The sequence below is a fragment of the Triturus cristatus genome, chromosome 10 (genome assembly GCF_964204655.1).
Source record: "Triturus cristatus chromosome 10, aTriCri1.1, whole genome shotgun sequence".
Taxonomy (NCBI): domain Eukaryota; kingdom Metazoa; phylum Chordata; class Amphibia; order Caudata; family Salamandridae; genus Triturus; species Triturus cristatus.
In genome coordinates, this window is record NC_140593.1 from 233,216,323 (window position 1) to 233,234,175 (window position 17,853).

Genomic DNA, 17,853 nt, shown 5'->3' on the forward strand with positions numbered 1-17,853 from the left:
CCAGGCAGGAAAGCAATATCATAGTGAAGAAAAAAAATTATAACAATAATGGCCAAGTATATGTTCTGCACAATTTTTCTACAATGTATGCACCATGGATTTTTTTTAATTCACCTTCACTTGAGTCCTGAGACTTGATAGTTCATTGCGCTTACTTAGGTAAATAATTCTACATAAGGTTGCTTTATGATCGTCACTATCTTGGATTGTCTACTCACTCTGAGGTTTGTTTTCTTTTGGTTTAGTTGCATGTGAGACTGAATGAGAATCATATGGCTGTTTCACTAGCTTCATTAAAATAAGTATTGTGCTGTCCCTGTGATAGCTTGTGTCTTTCCTGTTAGTGGAGGGCAACCATCATTATTAAAAACCCCTGCATAAAGGCGTTGGGCTGATTTAGGGGAGGTAGTAGACATTACCTTTTATACTCAGGTAGGAAAATATGTTCTAAGAACGGGAAGGAGAAATTGTTTGGCTCTGGGTTGGCAGGCACTATTAGTAGTCAATAGTTAAGGAGGATAGAGCAAAGGAAGTAAGTATACTACTATTACTGTTGGGAGAGCGGATGCTGCTCAGATAAAATAATATCAATACGTTAAAGAGGTGGAGGGTTGGTCATGGTCAGTTTTCCAAACTGATTGCAGAGGGGTAGACTGGAAGAGGTAGGGTAACCCATCTAACCTGGCAAAGGAACTCAGGTAAAGAGAGATACTAACGATAGGATAATGGGCTTAGATACGCTTCTACGATTGTTTTTTGATGAGCCATGTGTGGGGCTCACCCTCTGTAGTTACCATGCTGGTGGAACATCCTGCTAAATGAACAGAAATGCTACACTAACCATTAATGGCTAGTAGTAAATTAAAAAATGAATAAAAATACACACATGAAAGAAAACGATTTATTAACATAAAAATGTAAAGTCCCACCCTCATCTACCACAACAGCCCCACCCCCTCTCCCTTAACCTCAAAAGCCCACTATAGAATCTATACTAAGTACACCATTCCCAACTGTTGATGCTACCCTCACCTCCCTTAACAGGCATCCTCCCTAATATAGCCGGCCCTCAATTACCTCCAGCCTCCTTAAAATGTCATTCTGAGTGCTCACAATGCCCCACTGGGCCTGCTTCACCTCCTCCAAGCTTTGCAACATTTGCTGCAGGAGGGCTTCTGTGGCTGGGGGGTGAGTGGCTGCTTGGGATGTTGGCTGCGTGCAGTGACAGTGATGGCGTGGCCAGGAAGCCACTGACTGGTGTCCTGAGGAAGCCTCCAAGGTGGTGGCAGCTTCCTCCTCCTCTTCCTCTTCCTTAAAGATTGCTAGACGGCGATATTCCAACACAATTGCCTCCATTTTCTGGAGGCGCTGCCGTGTGGCAATATCCTGCTGTGATTCTGGGTCCTGGGCTCTGGAAGGAGCAGCTGAATGATCCAATGAAAGAAAAAAAGAATATGAGTTGTATTACTCACCACAAAAACTTGCTTATATAGTCAGGCAGTCGTAAAACTTTGCTCTTTCCCTTGGGCCACTGGGATTTTTATATGTAATTATTTGTCACAGGGCCTTTTTTCCCCCACACATAATTTACATAATGCAGTTTGTGGTATGAATGAATCCATGACTACCGCCCTAATCAAAAATTGATTTTTTGCTAAAATGTATGAAACATTAATTGAATTAATGGGGTAACACTTCCACCATACACTTAATAAGCTATTTAAGAATGACTTAGCTGCAAAATATACGCATATATTGCCATAAAAAATATGTCCCGTGATATCTACGTTGTGCAATTTGGTTGGCTATGTATATTGTGCAACATTCATTCAGCCAACCTGGCAAGGCAGCATGTTTTTATAGACAACAAGGTCCAATGGCCCTCCTCTTATCTTTCTCCCGCCTTAATCCTGCCATGAGTTTAGACTGAGTCCCACACTGCACCCTCCACCCCAACTTTAAGTGTACAACAAGTATTCATATTACTGGACTATGGAGCAAATTATTGTTGGATAAGTTCTTAAATGTCAGGGCCAGGGCTAGGTTTAGGTTTGGCTATGGACAGGTTAGGCCATGTGTATGGACAGGTTAGGTCATATGTAGTAGGCTAACTCACGTGATTGATGGATGGTTGAGTTGGAACAGTGTAATGAAGCCACAAGTAAAACTGTGAGAGAAATGTGACATCCAAGGAGTTGGGATTGTTAGCTGTCTAGGACAGAATGGAGAGGTTGTAGGTTTGAGTGGGCAATGGACAATAAACCTTGTCTTCTCCCAATTACTTTGGTAGAGAGGTTGAGACAGAAACATAGGAAGATGGATAATTTAAACAGGATTGGTAAACAGGTTTCGAAGCAAGAAAGGAATACATTAACAAATGCAGCAGTTCTCATTAAGAGACAGAAGTGACATACCGCTCGTCCCAGCATCTGCTTGACCCCCCTCACAAGGATGGTACTTGACCTCCACAGGATGGTACTTGACCTCCTCCTCATCAGTCTGGAGTGCTTGAAGTTCTAGTAAAAGAAATGCACTTATTTAGCATATTAGTACTAACCATAGCAGTTGAACAAGTTAAGAACCAATACCAGTTAGAACTGACATAATTGATGTGGTATTCCCCCGAACGTTTTGCCTTCGGCCCTCTTATTTGGTGAATTAATTGTTATTGACTTCAGGACTCTGTGCGCTTTACCACTGCTAGCCAGAGCTGAGGTGCTTGTGCTTTCTCCTTCAAACATAGTAAAATTGACCTACAGCTAATTGGCACATTTAATTTACTTTTACATCCCTACCTGTACTCAGGGCCTGTGAATTAAATGCTACTAGAAGGCTTGCAGCAATGATAGCCTTTTAAAACTTGTCTCAGGCCTACCACTGCGGCTTGTAGTGCTGTTTTAAACCTGAATTTCGACCTGGCGGATAAACCTTTTGCAAGACCTAAATCTTCCTTTTAAGTACTTATGTCACCCCTAAGGTAGGCCCTAAAGCAGGGGTCTCCACCCTTTTCTGTAGTAAACCTACTTTTGTTCAATGAAAATCATCATGGCCTACTATTATTAGTTTTGTAACGGTGACCACATCAGATAGGATTAAAAAGTGGCCACTCTTTGCAAGAATACTACCAGCAGCATAGTGTAAAAAGGCTTAGTCAATTTACAATGCCTTTATTATGGGTAACACATAACAGCCATAGCTGCAAAGCCAGAGCTTCAAGGTTGCACTGTTAGTAATAAGTCTCCTGAAAGCCATATGATTTATCACTCAAATATCAGCTTTAAATATATTTTGGAAACCCAACCATTTGTTCCAAAAAACAGCTTATGAGTTTTGAAAAAACTCGTTTCCATCTCAAATACACACTTTTCAACTTTGGATTCCATATATTCACCCAGGCAAAAGCCGCAAATTTAGTAAGTGGGGCTGCGCACAGAACAGCTACTTCCAGGTAGCTGAAGAGCTACCAGTAGCTTATGGGCTACTCGTTGGAGAAGCCTGCCCTAAAGGCTTATAGCGGAGGGTACATTGTATTTAAAAAGTAAGTCATGTGTATTTAAGTTTTACATGTCCTGGAAGTGAAAATGTCCTAAAGTCATTTTTAAGTTTTACATGTCCTGGAAGTGAAAATGTCCTAAAGTCATTTTTCACTGTTGTAAGGCCCATCTCTCCCGTTGACTAACACTGGGTTACCATATTACATTTAATAAGTGCTAACTTTAAATTGGGAGCAGATAGAGATAGGCTGTTTACACTCAAATGAATTGTGATTTAAAATCCTCATTAATGGTAAAGTCAGATTTAAGCCACAATTCTGAAAATGACACTTTTAGAATGTTGTAATTTCCTTGTCCCAACCATTTGTGCCTTCTACTACTATCTTGGGCCACATGACTGTGAATGGCACTTCTGTTAGGGTTTCTGTATTGTTTCCAGACAGTAACACAAAGGGGCTAAGGTGTGGTCTTGAAGGGCCGTCCTGGCTGGGTGGCTTGTGAGAAGTTGTACCCAGCTCCTTTAACACTTGAAATGTATTTACCTCCTGCACACACAAAGGCTGGTATCCGATATAATTCATGGACCACCGGAGCCACTCAACAGAACACTCCTTGACATGTGGAAGTTACAGAAGAAGGACTACATTGCTGCTAGAGGACTGTCCTGCTGCGTGAAGGATTGCCTTGCTGGCAAGACTGGACCTGCTTGCCTTCATCCCCGGCTAACCAGAGTGACTACAAGTGCCAGTTGGCTGACCTCCTGTGTAAACTACAGAGGCACAACAAGCTTTCTCATAGTTCAGAGTTCATGGGCTCCAGCAGTAAGATGTTTGCCCTTAACAACTCAAGCTGACATAATCGATAAATCATTGAATTTCCCGTCACTAGAGTAATGGGTAATTACTGATACTACTCTGATTACTCAGGGGCAATTGACATTCCTCCCTTGCCTAGCTTCCATCTCCCTCAACTAATAACCCAATTTCTTACCTTAGTGGCAGAGGTGGGATCCAGTACATGTGTTTGTGTAGTGCCACCATGTGATTTGTGTAAAACCAAAAACCCCATATAAATACTCTGACATAAGATTTTAAGTTTTTTCAAATTGTCCTTGATTAGCTATTTTTATTGTTTCCAAAAGTAAGTATTGCCTCATAACGTTCTTGCTACATTGGAGTTGGAACTGAGCAGCATTGACAACCTCACCTCAAGATGACAGAGATGAAGAGACTCTGCAGGGAGCCAGGGCTGAATGTAGGAAAGAGGGCTACTGAAGTGAGCTTTCAAATAGCCCTCGGAGCCTTTGAGGAGATCAGGTGGGTGCCGGCTGCTACAGAAGTACAGGAAGGAAATACCCCTGAGGATGAGGAAATGGACATTGAGAATGAGAAAGGAAATTGCCTGGCCATAGGCCAAAAACTGCAGCAGCAGAAGTAGGAAGAAAACATGCTCCCAGAAGTGAGGTCCCTGCTAGGGCAGGGAACAGTGTGTCTTCCCACAACTTGTCCTCTGAAGAGCTGGAGGACTAGCAAGATGAGAGGGAGCTCAAAATGTAGCTGGCCAAGTTGAAGTTGGCTGCAGAGGAGATGAAGGTTGATGCCTTGAATGAAAATAAACGTCTGTTAGCTCAGAAAGAGAGTTTGAAGGAGCTTGACTTGAAAGCTAAGCAACTCTCATAGTCCAGCAGCAATGGTGGCAACCACAAACCAGTGTCCAGTGGAGACTGAAAGGTCCACATCCCTAAAGACCGGGTGCCTATCTATGTGGTGGGGGTGATACGGACAAATGGTTTTCAACTTCTCATGTAGACCTAAGGATTCCTAGCGTTCCAGAAGAGGATGGGAGGGGGGGGGGCGAGTCTCTGGAAACATATGCCTATGTTGGGGAGGGATATCCTGCTCACATTAGAGGTAGATGACCAGGTGAAATATGCCCCCTTGAAAGCCATTCTTGTTACCAAATTTGGACGGGCCCCAAAGAAGTACCAAACAAGATTTAGGGACAGCCTAATGCTGTCAAACCAGTCATGTGTGGATTTCATTTATTACTCCAGAAAAGCACTGAATATTTGGGTTAAGGGCAGCAAAGTGAGTGATTATGAGGGGCTGTATGATCTGATTTGGAGAGCGCATGTGTTCAATACTTGCTTTACAGAGCCGCACCAACACCTGATTGAAAGCAAGCTTCTTCACTGAAAGAGCTTGGAAAAAAGACAGAACTCTGTGTCAAGACCAGAGTGTCCAATAAGCCACCTGGTGAGAATAGCTATAAGCATGGGCAGAGTACCCATTAGAAGAAAGAGGGTAGAGACAAAAAGAAAAGCAAAAAGTCCCAAAAGGCCTCCAAAACAAGTCTCACAGGAAAGATTCCCAGTCCCGACCTGACCAGAAGGGAGGTAGTTAGCCTGAGAGGTTTTTTACCCAAAATGCTGTGAGTGCCCTAGGTACGGGTATATCAAGGGGGACTCCCTCTGTCCTAAAAGGCATAAGACCGCTACTGGTAGCCAGACACCAGGGATGGCCAGTGCAGCGCTTGGGAAGGAGGTTACCCAGTTAATAGAGAGATGTGCCAAAGACTCAGATGCCTAGCAATACTAAAAAGTATAGGCAGTGGGTGACCACCAATGGACAGTGGGTGGTGACTCTGAGAGACACATGAGCCAGTATGACTTCTGTCAGGTGTCATCTGGTATCCTCGGAGCAAGTAATCCCCAATGTTTTCAACCAGGTTGTATGAGCTGACAACCACAAGAGTCAGTATCCTGTGGCTCTGGTACCATATAATGGGGGGTGGGGGGTCTCAGTTTCTTTAACAGTAGCTGTGATTTCAGCCTGTAGATTGTTTGTTTGGTAATGACAGGCAGCACACCATCTGGAAGAAGGTGGAGATCTGGTCCCACCTAAAGATATTAGGGTTGCCTGAGAGGGTATGCCTGACCACACGGTCCATGGCAGCCTGAGAGGAAAATCTAGACCTGGAGCCTAGAAAAATGGCACTGGTACCTGCTAAAAAGATAAAGGGCACACAGCATGGGAAACCTACTCCTAAGTCTCCCATGATCCAGGGGGATGCTGCGCCTGAGGATGATGCCCTAGAACCTACATGGGAGGGCAATTCTGCCCTGGCGGGATCTACCCAAGCTGGACGACCTGCAAGAGGAAGGGGGACCATTCCGGGAGGAATTCTACAAAGCCCAGAAAGAGTGCCCTACTCTTGAGGGCCTAAAGTGCCAGGCAAAGGACTAAGTGGCTGGCGATGCCTCTGGTGATGACCTGATCTATTGGGAGAACGATCTCCTATGTAGCGAGTCTAAGGTTCCTAAGTCTGGGGCAACTTGTGTGTTGGAGGTACCCCAATGATACAGAGCCTTTTTACTTTGACTGGCTAATAATGTACCCCTGGCAGGACATCTGGGGTATTTCAAGACCTTTGTGAGGCTTGTGATCCACTTCTATTGTCCCTGGATGAGATTGAGTTTAGACACATCCTGCAGGTCTTGTCTTACCTGCCAGGCCAGTTGAAAGACAGGGGGGAAGTGGAAGGCTCCCTCTGGTTCAGCTTCCTGTTGTAGCCACCCCTTTGGGTGGGTGGCCATTGACATTGTGGGGCCACTGGTACCCAAGACTGCCCTGGGCAAAAGGTTTAATCTGATCTTGGTTGAGCATGCCACTCGGTACTCGAGGCTATAACTCTGATGACAGTGACAGCGCCCACAGTGATCAGGGCACTGATGAGAATCTTTATCCATGTGGGATTCCTCAAGTAGGTGGTGTATGACCAGGGTATCAACTTCAAGTCAGAATACATGAAGTCCATGTGGGACAAGTGTGAAGTAACTTACAAGTTTTCCACACCATATCATCCCCAGACTAATAGGCTTCTTGAAATGTTCAAACAAGACTCTCAAAGGTATGATAAAGGGCCTGTCAGAGCCCTTGAGGTGGAAGTGGGATGTCCTTTTGCAATGCCTGTTTGCTTACAGAGAAGTGCCTCCTAAGGGAAAAGGTTCAGTCCCTTTGAACGTCTGTAAGGTCACTCTCTCAGAGGGCATCTTAGCCTGTGGAATAGGGGTGGGAGCAAGCTCCCAAGAATTCCCTCCCCCCCAGAATGTAGTCAGCTACATGTTGGCTCTCAGAACTCAGTAGAAATGGTCCTGGAAGAACGCCACTGAGAACTTGAAAGCCAGCCTGGAAGTTATGAAACTCTGATATGATCAGAAGGTCACTCTGGTTGAGTTTCAGCCTTGTCAGAAAGTGTGGATGATGGAGAAAATGGAGCCCAGGGCCTTGCAGGACTGGTAGAGTGGGCCCCAGGAGGTAAAGGAGCATAAGGGGGAGGTCACTTACCTGGTGGACCTCAAATTCTCCAGGAACCCTTTAAAGGTCCTATACGTCAACCGCCTCAAACTCCACTTCGAGAGGTTCAAAGATAACCATCCTCCAGGTGATGGATGATGGGGTGGAAGAGAAGAGTGAACCTCTCCCCAAACTCTTATATTTCAAGGAGAAGGATGGGTCAGTGGAAGGAGGTGTCCTCTTACCCACCTGAACCCAGAACAACAGAGGGACTTTTGTCACTTGCTGTGGGCACCTGTCTTTTCTAACTTATCCCAGTGCTCACCACCTGGGGAGCTCACAACATTGACCCCAGAGACAGCATCCCTGTCAAAAAACAAATATACTGGCTGTCTTACAAAGTGAGACCAAGCATTAATGAAGAAGTCTCCAAGATGCTGGAGTTAGGGGTGATTAAGCACTCCATCAGCCATTGGTCCAGTCCAGTGATTCTGGTACCTAAGGACGCAAAATTGGGCACCACACCAAAACTGAGTGAACTAGTCTGTGTGGACTACTGCAGGCTCAAATCAATAACTAACACTGATGCGGACCCCATCCCCCGAGCTGAGGAAATCATTGAGTGGTTAGGAGCAGTCAAGTTCCTGAGTACATATGACCTGATGCCAGGGTACTGGCAGTTACCTTAACCAAGGGGGATAAGGAGAGGTCTGCATTCTTCACCCCAGAATGCCACTTCAAGTTCCGGGTGATGCCCTTTGGGTTACAGAATGCCCCAGTCACCATCCAGAGGTTGGTCAACCGGTCCTGTCTGGGATGGAGGATTTAAGTGTTGACTATATAGACAACATTGCTGTATTTAGCTCAAGCTGAGAAGATCACCTGTTCCACCTCCAGGGAGTGCTTCGGGCCCTCCAGATGGCAGAGAGGCTATCAAGGCCAGAAAGTGCCAGATAGGGCACTGATCTGTAGCTTACTAGGGCCACCAGGACTGTGGGAGCAGGATGGAGCCCTTCTAGATCAAAATCCAGAACATCCTGGCTTGGGAACCCCCCAAGTCGCAGGCTGAGGTGAAAGCCTCTTAGGCCTTAGTTCCTACCGGAGATTTGTCAAGGGGTATGGCGTCAATTTTGCCCCCTTGACAGAGCTGACTTCTAAAAAGCAGACTAAGATGGTGATCCTTCGGAAGCATGCCTGAATGCTTTTTGACACTTTGAAGGAGGCTATTTGTACAGCGCTAGCGCTCAAGACTTCTGATTTCTCTAAAGAATTAATTGGCCACAAGGATGGCTCAGACCATGGCATAGGGGCTGTGCTCTCAAAGCTGAATGAAGAGGGCCTAGGCCAACCTGTAGCCTTCCTCAGCTGGAGGTTACTTCCCAGGTAGCATAGGTAGAGTGCTATAGAATGGGTAGCCTTTGCAGTGGTCTGGGCACTGAAGAAGTTAAGATCATACCTGTTTGCAACTCACTTCTGGGTTCAGGCAGACCACAGATCTTTCAGACAGCTAATGGAGATGAGGGGCGAGAATCCCAAACTGTGAGGGGGCCCATCATCCTACAGGGAATGGACTTTATAGTACAGCATTGCCCTTGAACTGACTACGCCAATGAGGATGGTTTTCCAAGGTCCTTCCGCCTTAGCGATGAGAACACCCATGGGGGTGGGTAGTTCTTCCTGCTTTCAGCTTTGGTGGTGGGCACAGGTTAAATTTGACACTCTTGATCCCAAACCTTTTGCCTTCACCCTTTCTGTTTGCTGAGTTTGTTTCTGTTGGCTTTAGGCCTGTGTTTACCTTACCACAGCTCCACAGTTCTAAACAACTTGTGCTCTCCTCTTCAAACTTGGTAAAATTCTCTTACAGCTAATTAGCACATTTTATTTACTTGTAAATCCCTAGTAGTTGGTACTACATGTGCCCAGGGCCTGTCAATTAAATGCTTCTAGTGAGCCTACAGCTCTCATTGTGCCATCCACTAACATAGCCTTTTAAACATGTCTTAGGCCTGCCACTGCAGTCCGTGGTGCAGTTTTAAACTGATCAGTTACCCATAAGGTAGACCGTAAAGGCTTATTGGGGAGGGTGCATTACATTTAAAACGTTTTACATGTCCTGGCAGTGAAAAACTCCTGAAGTCATTTTTCACTGTTGTATGGCCCATCTCTCCTATTTACTAACACTAGATTACCTTATTACAATTAATAAGGGCTAACTTTAGATTGTGAGCAGTTAGAAATATGCTGTTTACACTCAAATGAATTGCAATTACAAATCCTCTTTAATGGTAACATTTGATTTTAAGTCACACTTCTGAAATTGCTACTTTTAGAAAGTTGGAATTTTCTTGTCCCAACTATGTGTGCCCTATTCAAGTGCCCTAGGCCACATTACTGTGAATGGCTCTGTTGTTGGGGTTTGTGTATTGCATTCAGGCAGTAACACAAAGGCAGCTTATATATGGGTAGGATGGGCCACCCTGGCAGGATGACTTGGGTGGGGATGAAACCAGCCCCACTTACACTTCAAATGGCGTTGACTCCTGCACACACAAAGGCTGTCACCAGGTGTAAGTATTTGACCTCCAGAGCCACTCATCACAACACTCCTGAACCTGTGGAAGTTACAGAAGGACTACCCTGCTACTAGAGGACTGATCTGCTGCTTGAACAACCCCCTTGCTGTCTGAGAAGAAAGGCTGGACTTTCTTGCCTTCATCTCAGGCTCACCAGAGTGACTCGAAGTATTAGCTGGCTGACCTCTTGTGTGAGCTACAGGAACACAACAAGCTTCAGAGGTGTCCCTGCAACTGTCCCTCTGACCTGCTGCAACTGGACCTGCCTCAACCTGTAACTGGATCTGCCTGAGCCCTGCTAGCCTCAGCTGGAGTGAGTCCTGATTCCCTGAGTTGCCTCCCCAGGTCCTGGCACAAGAGTCCTCCTCCTAAACACAAGGTGAAAATCCTGAAGTTTTGGCTCCCTACGAGATTGAATGTGTCCTTTTGCGCCAATACTCTGCCACTTGTGATGACTGCAGCACAAAACTCTTGCGAAACCTGTTCTTTGTGCTGATGACAGTCAGTTGCAACTGACAATGTGAGACCTGCACTTCATTATACAGCATCGACAGCCTACGACGACTGCCAATGTGAAGCTACAGCAATGGGCATCTAAAACAGCTTGACTGGCTTTTCGCACTACAGCGATGATTGCCAGCAGCATCCGACCTGCTCTTCGTGCTACATCTCCAACCGTCCGCAATGCTGAGCCTCCATGCAGCTTTGTCCAACATGAACAGAAATCTTTGCGCAGACTCAGACAGTAACATTTCAGCAGGACTAACCTGGTCCCTATATCCAACCCATGCTCCATCGTGGTCAGCCTATACTTGTGACTTCGTCCCTGGACTAGCACAAACAAATGGTCACGAGTAAGCTTGTGTTTTGGGCACTAGTTTTACCTAAGACTTCTCAATTTTTTATCTCTGGTTCTACTTATTGGACTACTGCCATATTAGTATTATTTTATTTATTAACGTTTATGCTATATGGGATTTTTCGTTGTGTTGTGTTTTCCCTCTATTAATGTTTGTGTGCTGCATAAATACTTTACATGTTGCTCCTAAGTTAAGCCTGACTGCTTTGTGTCAATCTATCAGAGGATTAAGCACAGGTTAATTTAGTGAATTTTGTGGTTCAGCCTGATTAGGATTGTGGTTGATGCCTGAGTGGGGCTTCTACCCTATCAACCAATAATCCAATTACTTACATTACCTAATGAATGTGAAGTTATTACTAGTCAAAGTTTCACTTCAAAAGGCTTACTTTAAATTTTAAGGCTCAAGTAGTCAACAATTCCTCGCTATAAAACAGTTTTTTAATAATGGAGTGCAATGGTTAATGATGCATCAAAAACAATGATTAAAGGAGTAGAATGGAATGGAAAGGAGACATTTAAAAGAGGTGCAAGGAAGAGGTTTCTACAACAAGAAAAAAATCTACAGACAAGAGGAACTTAGCTGCAGAAGGGAATGTAAAAGAAAATACAAGGAGGTATGTAGGGTGAACAGACACTAAAGTAGATAAGGGTATGTTGGGAAAAGGGAAAAATACATAAATAATGCCTTAATGCATACTAGGTGAGAATTATTAAAAGTAAGAAATAATAAATATGACTTACCAGCAACTGAGGGAATGGCTGGTGTGGAAGAAGTGGTGTCATCTTCGGTCGGGTCTCCATTGTCTGTAGTGGAGCTTTTCTTGCCCCCCCTAGTTCTTTTTGGTTGTCCTGAAAGGGGGTAAGACAGATAAGACACTGATATGTTCTACTCTCAAAAAAAGGGTATTTTACAGAAAAACAAACCTATTGCCAGACTAACCAATTCTGTTCCACCCATTTTAGACACACCCTAAAAATTGTTCCCTAACCTTCACATTCTTTATATATATATTTGTATCTATAGATATAGTTAGGACCTATTAAAAAGCTGTTTTTGATTTGCCAATAACTTTCATTGGTCGTTTGATGGATCTTCGCAAAATTTTCAAAACTAATTTGATGCTGACTTCAGCTCCTGTGGTGTGATCCGTCAAGCATTGGCCGTGAAAAAAGGGGAGTCCCAATGCGCTTTTACTCCATGTTAATTTCCACAAAAATGTTTTTCTACAGCCCGAACTGCTAAACGGAATTACACCAAATTTAGCAAAAATGTAGCTCTTGGTGCAGAAAGCACTCTTTATGTTAAATGGTGTAAATCCATTTAGTTGTTTCTGAGAAATTTAAAGATTTCCCAGATATACAATTGTGGCTGTGGTGGATCCGCGACCTCTCCCGGCCTCGTGCCTGAGATCTGAAAGGCTGCCAACTCTTCAAACCAGGAAGTGTTGGCAGCCATCTTGTGACTCGGTTGAACTGAGTCACAAAAAAAAACATATATAAAAAAAGGGGGGCAGGGTAGAAACACCCTGACCCCCTAGGACTATTCAGGGGATCCCACAGGGACCCACATGGCCAAAAAAAGCATTACAAAAAATATATTTTTGGCAGGAGTCATGCTGGATCCGTGAATCACGCCAAAACTTTTTAAAAAATGAAGCTCGGGTTGCTGCGCTTCATTTAATTAAGCCCCCAGGTGGGCCAGGACCCATGGTGCAATTGCAAAGAATAATGTGGGAGCCACGTGACCCTCCCACCACCCTGGGGACCACCACATCCCTAGGGCTAAACACCCAAAACATGCGGGGGGCACGTGCCACCTGCAGCACCAGGGACCGCCACCTCCCTAGGGCTATATTGAATTAAAACGAGTGGGAGGGCTCAAACCCCCCAAGCAGCCCTGGGAACCACCACCTCCCCAGGGCTACTATACAGGATTGTGGGGGGCCATGCAGCCCCCTCACAGCCCTGGGGACTGCCACCTCCCTGGGCTATATTTTAAATAATGTATGCCACCTTCCCGGGGCTTGTTTACTTAAATGCGGAGGGACTCGCAGCACCCCACAGCCCGAGGACCGCCACTTTCCCTGGGTAAAAATGAAGTAATGACGGGGCTCTGTTGAGAACCCCGTCCCCAGGGACCACCACCTTTCCGGGGCTATACAGAAGATGGGAAGGGGGCCTCGCTGCCCCTCTTCAGGAAGCGCTCCTTGGCCCTGAGACTGCCACCACCCCAGGGTCGGCCCCAGCAATGTCCTGGGGTGCCCACCTTGCAGTTTGATATTGCTTGGCAGGAGAACCACTCCTGCCAAGCCATAGCAAACTCTGATCTGCTTCATGGAAGCAAGAGCATGGAAAATGCTCTTGCTTCCATGAAGGGGTGCTTTTGGACAGACATGCAGCTCCCTCTGTCCAAAAGCAATGCCAGCTCCTGCAGTGGTGGGGAGCTGGCAGGCACCACGTGGGCCTTAAGGCTCTGCCAACACTCCCCAACAAGAAGCCATGCCCCGGGGATGGGATCCCAGGGGCAATATCGGCCAGGGGAGTGGGCCACGCTGGCCACCTCCCCATTTAAAATAGAAAGGTGAGGGCCTGGCCCCAGGGATGTGGTCCCCAGGGCCGAAATAGGCCCAAGGAGAGTGCCCCCCCCTGTCTTCTTAAAAAATAAATATTTACAAAGGACCGGATCAGGGGGATGGGGTCCCCAGGGCTGAAATCTGCCTTGGGAGGATGGCCGCATGGCCCCCCTTCTAATTATCTTTAAAACATGAGCATGCCCTGGGGTGGGGTCCCCGGGGCAATATTGGCCCAGGGAGGAGCCCGCACAGGCCCCCTTCTCGTTTAAAAAAATAATAATGACGGTCTGGCCCTGGGGGATGGTTTCCCCGGGACTGAAATCTGGTGCCGGGAGGGGGGCTGTGCAGCCCCCCTTCCGTTTTTTCCAGAAAAATAAAAGGATCAGGCCCTCGGGGATGGTGTCCCCAGGGGCCAAAATGGTCCAGGAAAGGGGGGCACGCGGCCCCCCTCCTAAAAAATAAGCTATGACTTGCGGGAGGCCCCACCCTCTTTCTCCACTACTCTGCAAATGCACCTCCTGATGCGCTCCTGTTTCGGGGATAAAGTCCCCTTGGCTGCTGAGGCTCCTTAGGGCCCAAGAAGACCTCCTGTTACCTCTAGTAAGCCCCACACAGTGGTATTGCTGAGAGGTGGTCTGAGGCCATGCCCCTTTCTCCTCCACTCTGCTGCAAACATGACTCTCGGCACACAGCTGGTGAGATGATGATGTCCCCTTGCCTCCTGGGGGCCTAAGGACTAAAGTGGACTTCTGCCCCCAAGCAGCTGTGCTCCTGGAGGCGCATTTGCAGAGTGGTGGAGAAAGGTGGTGTTTCCTCTGACCACCTCTCAGCAATCCAGCTGTGTGGGTCTTACTGGAGGTAACAGGAGGGCTAGCTGGCCCCCAAGGACCCTAAAGAGCCAATGGGACTTTGCCCCCCAAATAGTAGTGCACCAGGAGGCGCGTTGGCAGAGTGGAGGAGAAAGAGGGCATGGCCACTGAAAACCTCTCAGCAAACCCACTGTGTGGTAGTTGCTGGAGTTAACAGAAGGGGTTGTTAGCCCCCAAGGACCCTCAATAGCCAAGGGGACTTCATCCCCTACTAGTAGTATGTCAGAAGGTGCGTTAGCAGATGGGTAGAGAAAGGGGGCATGGTCTGCTATCAGATCTCAGCAATCCTGTTGTATTGGACTTACTAGTGGCAATAGGAGGGGTAGTTGGCCCCCAAGGATGTATTTGGGGGCCAACTACCCCTCCTGTTACCTCCAGTAATTTCCACACTTCAGGAATGCTGAGAAGTTGTCAGAGGCCATGCCCCCTTTTTCCACCACTCTGCAAACGTGCCTCCAGGCGCATTACTAGTTGGGGAATAAAGTCCCCTTGATTCCAGAGGAACCTTGAGGGCCGGGAAGGCCTCCTGGTACTTCCTGTAAGTCCTACACAGCGGAATTCCTGAGAGCTGGTTGGAGGCCCAGCTCCCTTTCTCCACCATGCTGCAAACATGACTACTAGTAAAAAAACCTTTTTTCAAAAATCATTAAAAAAACACAAAGGTTACAGGGACGTTATAGTTAGGAATTAGCATTTTAAAAAAACGTAGAAATTCGCTGAAAAAAACAAAGGTTACAAGAACGTTATAGTTAGCAAATAGCATTAAAAAAAACTTAGAAATTGACTAAAAAAAACAAAGGTTACATAGATGTTATAGTTAGGGTCAGATTTTACTCATACAAAACCAGAGAAATTCAGCTGTTATGCTTACCTGAGTTAGCTATAACTCACTCCCCCGCAAAGCACTGCTTATGACCTCACATATTACATCACTCATGACATGGTCAGTAACATCACTCATGACATCTCAAATGACATCACTTATGACATCAGTGATTACATCATCCAGTGACTGTTTAAAAAAGTTTATGAGTGTTAAATATATATACTAAGGTGTATTGCTGAATCAGTGGGTGTATGAGTGTATGTATGAATGACTCAGTGGGTGCATGTCTGACTGTATAAGTGAGTGATTAGGTGTCTCAGTGAATGTATAGGTGAGTGACTGGGTGTGTAAATGAGTGTATCTGTCTGTCAGTTGATGTCTAAGTGGGTGTATGAGTGTGTTAGTGGGTATATGAATGGCTATATGAGTGATTGATTAGTTGTGTGACTACCTCTATGATTGTCTGGGTGTCTGTGTGTGTGGGTGAGGAGGTGTGTGACTGCCTGTATGGATGAGTGAGTGGGTTAGTCGGTGACTGTATGGGGTACTGTGTGCGTGTCTGAGAAGCTGTATGGGTGAGTGAGTGTCTGTATGGCTGTGTCGGTGATTGAGTGCATGTGTCAGCATGTTTGAGTAACTGGGTATGTGAAAGGCAGTATAGGTGAGTGACAGGGTATATGAGTGACTGTATACGTGAGTGAGTGAATATGAGAGTGGCTATATGGATGAGTGCGTACTTCTGTCACTAACTGTATAGGTGAGTGAGTATGTGTTACTATTTGTATGAGTAAGTAAGTGGGTGTGTGTGTAACTGTTTTGGTGAGTTAGTGGCTGTGTGACTGATTGTATGGGTGAGTATTTCTATGGCTGACTCACTTAGTGTGTGAGTGCCTGTATGAGTGTATAAGTGGATATGTCAATGGCGGTATTTGTGAGTGAGTGGGTGAATGAGTGGCAGTATGGGTGAGCGAGTGGATATGTGTGTAGCTCTATGAATCAGTGTGTGGGTGTGTAAGTGCTGGTACGGATCTGTGAATGGATTTGTGAATGGTTGTGTGGGAGCGGCTGTGAATGTATAAAAGAATTGAAAGGGGTGTGAGTGAGTGCATCAGACATGCTGTGGATGGTGTCATTAGTGATGTCATTTGAGATGTCTTCAGTGATGTCATGAATAAAGTCACTGACCATGTCATGAGTGATGTAATATGTGAGGTCATAAGCAGGCAATGCGGGGGAGCGAGTTATAGTTAACACAGGTAACTATAACGGCTTAATTTCTATGGTTTTGTATGAGTAAAATTTGACCCTAACTATAACGTCCCTGTAATCTTTGTTTTTTAGTGAATTTCTAAGTTAAAAAAAAATTCTATTTGCTAACTATAATGCCCTCATCACCTTTATTTTTTTCAGTGAATATATATATATACACACACACACATGTATATACATATATATGTATATACATATGTGTGTGTGTATATATATATATATATATAAATATATATATATATATATCTTCCAGCCTCCTGAAAAGTAACAAACGTGAAATAAAATATAAAAAATTAAACATTAATTACCTTTCCCCGCCACCTGGACACCAAGCAGATTGAGCAGTTCATCTTCTCGGTCAAGGACGTCAGCCCATCGGTGCATCACCTGCCGTTGCGTGCGGGAGATCCCAGTGTGGCGGTACATGCTGCTCCGCACTTTCCCCCACCTCACTTTACGCTCTGCCAGGCTGTAGCCCTTGCCAGGCCTGCCACCTGCTGCCAGCATGAGCGGGAGGTGGCGCTGTGTATAAAAGATCAGTGCTGCCAGCTCCTTTTTACCGAAAATATGGCGGGGCTTTACCCCCTTGCGCCTCCGTCGACCACAGGGGGTTCGAGAGTCTTCTGCCATAGCTGGGAGGAAAAAGAAATGTAGAAAAACAGACAAACAGGGAAAATAATTGTAAAAATAAAAGCAGAGGGGCCGTCAAATGGAAACAAAAAGTGAAAATAAAGTTGAATAAATCAGAGAAATAGACAAGAATGAGGTGGATGGATGTGGATGGAGCTGAGTAGAGAAACACGAGGTACAGCGAGGCCGGAGCAGGATGCACTCATCAAACCGGCTGCACGCTTGTGCTGCGCGGCAAGCCTTTCTGTGCTATTTTTTGAACGCGAAATGAGCCTCCGAGTCTCCGGTGTCTTTTTTTAAACGCAAGGCGCCGGAGAATCATTACGTGTAATTACATGTAATTTCATGTAATTTTTGGTAATTTTCTTGAAAGGAAATTACGCCAATTTCTGCACACCCTTATTCAAGATCTGTTGTCATATATTTGTTAGCATTTTTTTTTCAACTTCCCCAACAGTAAGC

At 45.6% G+C, this 17,853-nt stretch overlaps 1 protein-coding gene across 1 annotated transcript; it reads right to left on the minus strand.

Moving 5' to 3' along the window:
• Nucleotides 1-1,014: 1,014 nt before the first annotated feature.
• LOC146789255 (uncharacterized) lies at nucleotides 1,015-17,382 on the minus strand. The gene is made up of 4 exons (XM_085630029.1): nucleotides 17,070-17,382; nucleotides 11,966-12,073; nucleotides 2,415-2,516; nucleotides 1,015-1,424 (listed from the first exon to the last, which is right to left on the minus strand). Exons 1-4 carry the CDS (start codon nucleotides 17,266-17,268, stop codon nucleotides 1,054-1,056), a joined length of 780 nt encoding a protein of 259 aa, XP_085486155.1. The 5' UTR covers nucleotides 17,269-17,382; the 3' UTR covers nucleotides 1,015-1,053.
• Nucleotides 17,383-17,853: the final 471 nt, after the last annotated feature.